This window comes from Streptopelia decaocto (assembly GCF_964273445.1).
Source record: "Streptopelia decaocto genome assembly, chromosome: 13".
NCBI classification, from domain to species: Eukaryota; Metazoa; Chordata; class Aves; order Columbiformes; family Columbidae; genus Streptopelia; species Streptopelia decaocto.
This window is the reverse complement of record NC_138668.1, coordinates 420,973-428,399: the sequence shown is the minus strand read 5'-3', so window position 1 is coordinate 428,399 and position 7,427 is coordinate 420,973. Positions and strand designations below refer to the sequence as shown.

Below are 7,427 nucleotides of genomic sequence, written 5' to 3'. Positions count from 1 at the left end.
GCCGTTCAGTGCCTGGCAGCTCTCAGATCTCCCTTATACTGCACTGGTCTAGTGGACTAATGACCTTTAAATAATCCCACCAAAAAAAAGACATAATCTACAAGTGCTTAGTCACCATTCGCTGTGAATGGTGAACCACAATAACGCAGACCTCAGGATTTAGTCTGGAAGCGAGCTCAGGAAGCCCAGCCGCCCCGGGGCTCACCCCCCGTCCCTCCGGCCACGGCCGCCCCGGGGCTCACCCCCCGTCCCTCCGGCCACGGCCGCCCCGGGGCTCACCCCCCGTCACTCCAGCCACGGCCGCTCCGCCTCCCAACGCTCCGAGCCCCGCCCGGAGCCGCCCCACGGCCGCTCTCGCGAGAGGACGAGCCCGCCAAAGCGCCTCACGGCCGCTCTCGCGAGAGGACGAGCCCGCCAAAGCGCCTCACGGCCGCTCTCGCGAGAGGACGAGCCCGCCAAAGCGCCTCACGGCCGCGGCCCCTCAGCGCCGCCGCCCCAGGGTCGCACCCTCGCGGCGGGGCGGGGCCGCACCGCAGCGCCCGCCGGTGCGGACGCGCCCCCTCCCGCCGTGCCCCGCCCGGGTACCTGCTCGCCCCGCTGGAGAACGGGGGCGCCGCGGCCGCCCCGCCGCCCTCACAGCCCGGCCCGCCCGCGGCTCGCGGGCTCTGGCCACGCCCCTGTGCGCGAGCTGCCCGCAGCCGCGAGCTCAGGCCCTCCCGACACAGACCCGGCCCCGGCTCCGCGGGGACGCCCCGCGCGCCCCGCACGCGCCGCTCCGCCACCTGCAGCGCGGCTGCCGCGGCAGCGGCTGCTCCGGGGCCCAGCAGCGGCCGTGCAGCGAGGAGCGGCAACGCCGAGTCTGACCGGCTGCTCCGGGGCCCAACAGCGGCCACGCCGAGTCTGACCGGCTGCTCCGGGGCCCAACAGCGGCAACGCCGAGTCTGACCGGCTGCTCCGGGGCCCAGCAGCGGCCACGCCGAGTCTGACCGGCTGCTCCGGGGCCCAGCAGCGGCCACGCCGAGTCTGACCGGCTGCTCCGGGGCCCAACAGCGGCAACGCCGAGTCTGACCGGCTGCTCCGGGGCCCAACAGCGGCCGAGGAGCGAGGAGCGGCAACGCCGAGTCTGACCGGCTGCTCCGGGGCCCAACAGCGGCCACGCCGAGTCTGACCGGCTGCTCCGGGGCCCAACAGCGGCAACGCCGAGTCTGACCGGCTGCTCCGGGGCCCAGCAGCGGCCACGCCGAGTCTGACCGGCTGCTCCGGGGCCCAACAGCGGCAACGCCGAGTCTGACCGGCTGCTCCGGGGCCCAACAGCGGCAACGCCGAGTCTGACCGGCTGCTCCGGGGCCCAACAGCGGCAACGCCGAGTCTGACCGGCTGCTCCGGGGCCCAACAGCGGCAACGCCGAGTCTGACCGGCTGCTCCGGGGCCCAACAGCGGCCGAGGAGCGAGGAGCGGCAACGCCGAGTCTGACCGGCTGCTCCGGGGCCCAACAGCGGCCGTGCAGCGAGGAGCGGCAACGCCGAGTCTGACCGGCTGCTCCCACTGTGAGCAGACAACTTACAAACACATGAAGGACTTTTCCAGTAAGGGCCTCTGTTGAATGACGATACAGCACGGCTACCCAGCACGTCCAGTCTGCAGGAGACCAGGGAAAACTTTAACACTTGGGCACTAGGAGGGCTAACCACAACTCATTCAGTGTGAAAACAGCTTGAAAACTCAGAAAATCCAAAATCAAGGCAGGATTCAAATAATTTCTCCAGCAAGGCAACCACATATGAAACATCACATAGTTCTACATCACACCTGTGGATTTGCTGTGGTGAAGAACAACAGTTCACATCCCTTACCAGCCCGTCTGGGGGCCTTATGGAACTGTCACCCCGCCAGCCCCGCTGGAGCAAAACAAAGAGCTGGTGACAAACTGCAGCGCAGCGCGGTTTCCGCGATGGCCACGGCCCGTGAAGCCCGCGGCCGCCGCTCTGCCCTGCGCGGCACACCTGGTTACCACGCTCCCGGTGCCGGGTTCCGCCTCTGCGTCCACAGCCAGAGCAGCCACCGGCCCGGCAGCGGGGCCGGGGCCGCGCGGGCACCCTCGGCTTGCTCCTCAGGTGTGAGGGTACGAGGAAACGGGAGTTCAGAGACATACAGCTTTTGACAGTGAGAGTAGAAACAAAGAAAGGAAAAAAAAAAGAGGAGCTTATTTTCCTTTTTTGAAGAGCTCCTGCTTCATTTATTATGTTTTATAATACCAGAATCTAGCACTAACCCAGAAAGAATCCTGATCACATTACAGGCTTCATTAGCAAATAATTTGTAATTCGATAGGTTGTAGTCTAACATGACTATACTACAGCATTTTGATCATAGTTTTGCCAAAAATAAGCCATTTGTCCCTCATTCATTATTTGTATTTACAATGGCACCCAGAGACCCACTGAAGAAAAGCTCCCTGAGGCTGGACACACCGGAACCATAGACCAGAAAGCGTCCGTACTCCAGAGAGCTTACAATCTACGGAAGTTTTGTAGGTGTTTACAAGTACTTTAAAAGCTTTTGTGCTTTGTAAGGTTCAGAATTATCACAGTAGTGATAATGCAAAATATGCAAAATATTCAAAATAAATATTCCCACTTGGTGGCAAATTTCCCATATGTGCCTCTTCAGTCACCAAGTTAGACAAACGTCGTCTCACCGATTTTAATTTCCTCCGTAGCAGGACAGATGGGAAGCGATGGACTGAGCGGCTGGGCAGCGCTACAGCCGGGACCCTCCGCTCCAGCAGCCTCGGGGCCTCGCCGCCCAGCCCACAGCCCTTCGGGACGGTGGCTTTCCCGAGTCACTAAACCTTCACCTTCAAATCAACTGCAGTGTTACAGGGTGGGTTTCCAGGTCCTGACACACCACACAAATATAACCACTAAGAGCTGAAAAATTATTAGAATTTAAGGTAATTTTTTAATGTGCTGTATAAGCTATAGCCACGAGTGTTACCTGTTGTTCTTTTTAAGAGAAAACAGTGGATAGCTGGAGGCAAAAACAATCTCTCAAACCTCCATTCACTGACACACATTACTGTGCAGGAAGGAAAAAGAATGACGGTAGTAACTAACTGTAGGTGTTTGTGCTGAAGCTATGAACCTATGCGGAATATTTTTGTAGATGTTCCTCAGGCTCATCATCCCCACGCTGCTGTGGATAATGCTGGTACAGTTTGGACCCCCAGGCTCCCCCCATCCCTTCTGCTGCTGGAAAGTGTCCATTGGACATATTGAGTATAATGGAGGTCAAGGATTTAATGTAGTTTTTGGCCAGTGTGAGAGTCTCTATTTTGGAAAGCTTATTCTCAGCTCGCACGTGCGGGATCACCTCCCGCAAAGCCTGGAACGCGTTGTTGAGCTTGTGCATCCTCTGCCTCTCCCGCTCGTTGCTCTCCAGGCGCCGCAGCCGCCTGTCCGTGTTGCTCCAGGGACGCTGGGCCCTGGCTGCGGCCACCCTGCTGCTCTTACTTCCCCCGTTCCTCCTTTCTCTGTGCTGCAAACATTGCACCAGTTCTTTTCTCCTCAGTGCTGACTCCTCAGAAAACGCGTCTTTGTCACCAGTACGCGTTTGCTTCTTTCCTTTGGCTTTAGTCTTCATGTTTTGGCAGATGCACTGGTATTAAGCACCAACATGCTGTAAAAACATGACAGCAATATCTTTAACCATTGCACAATTCACTGCTGAACAAATGATCTGATGCAGGTTTGATATTTTTGTTTACTACTAGAAAACCATAATGGCCTCTCAATTTAGTGGTGTTCCTTTTAGAAGTCGTGAACGTCATTAGTCAAGATGATCTGTGCAGGTGAGCAGAGGAAAAGTCCTTTGGAGAACAGCAGAACCTTCGGCAGAAGGAAGAGGTTACGGAGGAGCAGCGGCCAAGCGCAGGGGGCACTGACAGCAAGACAGCGAATCACCTGCCGGCGTCCTCCCCTCCGGCGAGGCGGGTGACACACAGACGCCTCCTGCTTCGTATCAGCAGGCCTCAAACTGGAGAGATTTACCCTCAGAAAGGGGTCTCAAAACTGATCCAGTCTTCCTATGGGAAGAGTGAGCCACAACTCAAAAAATATCAGGAGGACAATGGTCGTTTAGGTTTGGTAACACGCTGCCTGTTTTTCTGATCTCACAGCCTTCTGTTTTCTCCCCATTTTAGTTAACATGAGTTAAATCCATACACCATCTCGTTGTGCATATGCAGGCTTATGTGCAGGGTATTAGACAGAACCCCCAAGCTCTTACTCAAGAAGTAATTCCTCCTTGAACTCCTGGCAATTGCGTTTTGCAGGAGCTGGTTTCACTGTATTTATGAGCAGTCCACTAGAGGGAAACACAACACGCTAACTCATGCAGGGGCTCAGAACCTCAGCAACCCATTTCCACAGCACATCTGCGCTTTGGGCTACTCCCCACCGCACACCACAAAAGCATTTCCCTCTTCCAACAACAATCACTGGTGGCGCTTAACTGCAGCTTCTGCCCCCGCTCAGCAGCAGGAGGGCTGTGGTTATTCTCCAGGTTATCCAGAGACAGCCATGTATCTTCCTCCCGTGTCAGCAAGGCAGAAGACAGCACTGGATTTTTACCCTTCCCCAGCCCTGATTCGGTGCCAATGCAACATCTGACAGCAGCCTCACAGCAACCCTGCCTCTGACACCAACGATCAATGTACTGAGGCTTTATTTCCAAAATGCTTCCTTCCACTTTCTTCCAGTCATCTATTCATAGAAAGGTTCGGTCTTAAAAATATATATATATATTTATGCTGATGCAATGATGTAGGAGTGGTTAGAGTTGGTGAGCCAATGGAAAAAGTAAGTAGCCACAGGTGTTGGCAGTGCCAGTACAGAACAGGGGCCGCAGCGGAGCAGGTGAGCAGCTCCGGGAGCGCTGCAGCGCCTTCCTCTCTCCGCTCTGCAGAGACGCCTCCAGCTGCTCGGTGACTCGGTGACTCCGGCTCTGCCCGGGAGGGCGCCCGGGCCACCCCAGGCTCCGCTCGGGGAGGACACCGTGCCCCAGGGACAGGGGCTCACCAAGCAGTCTGGTTAGGACAGCACCGGCTGGGGATGCCGAAAGACAGCACCGGATAGCTTGTGTTGTGGCAGCCTAGAAATGCTGGAGACACACAAGTGTCTTAAACAAGAAAACAGGACTGAAGCCAAGCACTGGGTTTGTTTTGGACTCTTGAGTTTAACTCACTGAGCAGAAAAGGCACAACTGCAGGACAGAAAAGTAAAGGTGGGCACAAGGGAGACCAGTCAGCTTCCCTGCTCCAGCGTAAAAAGTGCTGTTGGGGACAGCAGGGAAATGAGCTGCTGCTGTTTGAAAGAGAAACAGCCTGCAGGACTTGGTGAAGAAGGGGTTCATGGGGGCAGCCAGCAGAGCAAGCTGGACGAAAAGTCCACGAAAAAGGAGCTTCAGCCAACTGTGTGAGCAAAGTCTTTAAAGCTGCAGGCTGGGGGAAGGCAAATGGGATGACGCGAGATGAGAGGGTGCTTGGCTGGCAGAGGTTTGCTTTCGGACTGCTGCGCCCTGAGAAACAGGCTCATGGAGCCACAACCAGACTGCTGGGACCCCCGTGGGTGTGCAAGGAGGAGATGGAGCGGGGATCAGGAGCAACAGACTGGGGTGGTCAAGAGAAACCGAAGTGAGAGAGCAGCCAAAACCTAACAATTTTTCCATCCTTTGCACCCACCCACCAGGAGTGCCATCCCTCCTCTGACTTACCGCAGCCACCAGCTGTGGAGGGGGCGCCGGGCAGAGCCCCGTGTGAGCGCCGGGAGCAGCGGGAGGGGCTGTGGCGCCGCGGTCAGCGCGCAGCGGACCCGCCCGGGACCGTGAAGAGCCGCCGGGCCGGGGGCGCTGCCGGGAGCCCCGGGCGGCGCTGCCGCCGTGCCCGCACCCCGGACGGTCCCCGCACCCCGGACGGTCCCCGCAGGGCCGGCCCCGCGCCCGCAGGTGTCTGCGCCGCCGCGACACGTGTCCGTGGCGCTGGGGGCGGGCCCGGCGCCGTGCGGGCGGGGACCCGCGGCCCCCGGTCCCGCAGCCCAGGGCCGGTCTCTCGTCCCACGGGAGCGCGGGCGGTGCCGCGGCGCAGGAGCCCGGGTGCGGCGGTGCGGGCACCAGAGCAGCGATGGCACCGGCGGAGCGCCCGGCCCGCGCTGGCCGCCGCAGCCGGGGTGGCCTCAGTGCAGGAGGAACGCGTCTGTCCCAGCCCCTCTGTGAAAAGCCCCGGACAAACCCTTCCAGCCCTTGCAAGGAGGCTGCTCACGATACACATGGCAAGAGCTCAAATTCTTTGATAACAGGTTCTATGTAAGATGACCAGTTTAGTGCCATGGGATCTTTTACATCTGTTCTCAACAATGACCACCAGCTTGGTGACATTTCAGCCCAGCAGTTACATTTTACCTAACGAAGTCATATGGGTATCAGTTTCTCATTCCCAGAACTCAACGGCTGCCAGGACTCAAACAGCTGTGATATCACACGGGGGCTTCCACAACAGTCTCCTCCGACCGCTGGCACCGTGTCACCACAACCCCCCCCGCTGGCACCGCGGCCCCGCGTCACCACAACCACCCCCGCTGGCACCGTGTCACCACAACCCCCCCCGCTGGCACCGCGGCCCCGCGTCACCACAACCACCCCCGCTGGCACCGCGGCACCACAACCCCCACCGCTGGCACCGTGTCACCACAACGCCCCCCCGCTGGCACCGCGGCCCCGCGTCACCACAACCACCCCCGCTGGCACCGCGGTACCACAGCCCCCACCGCTGGCACCGCGGTACCACAACCCCCACCGCTGGCACCACAGCCCCGTGTCACCACAACCCCCCCGCTGGCCCCGCGGCACCACAACCCCCCCGCTGGCCCCGCGGCACCACAACCCTGGCAGCGCCAGGTGAAGAGGAAAGCCCAGCGGGCCCCTCGTGCCCCGCAGAGCGAGGCTGAGCAGCCTCCGTCCCGCGGGAATACACGCCCGGCAATCTTAGGTCCATCCAGTGCACACACTTAGATTTAAAAAACAAAACACCGCACAATAAAATCATCTTCTAGAAATAAATTCAATGAATACGGAGAAAACACAGAATTAACCTGTCTTCTGAAGGGTACTTAGGAATTCTGAAACATTCATTCTTCCTACAGATGCTTAATTCTAAGACTAAAAGCAATATTCAGGTTTTTTAGAATGACACTGTGTGTATTTCAAGTATTGCTGCTCTACCGACTGCACGTACACGTTACCTGCCGTCCCCACCAGGTGATATCAGAGGAAACGAAAGGCGACTACAGTACCCAGCGCAGGCTCCTGCTGGGACAGCGCTCTGGGCTCCCGGGACACTAACGCGCCTTTAGCAGAACTACATGGACCTGTCC

At 58.6% G+C, this 7,427-nt stretch overlaps 1 protein-coding gene across 2 annotated transcripts; it reads right to left on the bottom strand.

The window, feature by feature from the left end:
* Nucleotides 1–1,393: 1,393 nt before the first annotated feature.
* BHLHA15 (basic helix-loop-helix family member a15) lies at nt 1,394–7,421 on the bottom strand. 2 transcript variants are annotated; one of them, XM_082064358.1, is made up of 2 exons: nt 7,296–7,421; nt 1,394–3,678 (listed from the first exon to the last, which is right to left on the bottom strand). In XM_082064358.1, the coding sequence occupies exon 2, from the start codon at nt 3,640–3,642 to the stop codon at nt 3,145–3,147; it is 498 nt and encodes a 165-aa protein (XP_081920484.1). In that variant the 5' UTR covers nt 3,643–3,678; nt 7,296–7,421; the 3' UTR covers nt 1,394–3,144. The 2 variants fall into 2 exon arrangements, with proteins under 2 accessions (XP_081920484.1, XP_081920483.1); XM_082064357.1 differs by lacking the exon at nt 7,296–7,421 and adding an exon at nt 5,773–5,924.
* Nucleotides 7,422–7,427: the final 6 nt, after the last annotated feature.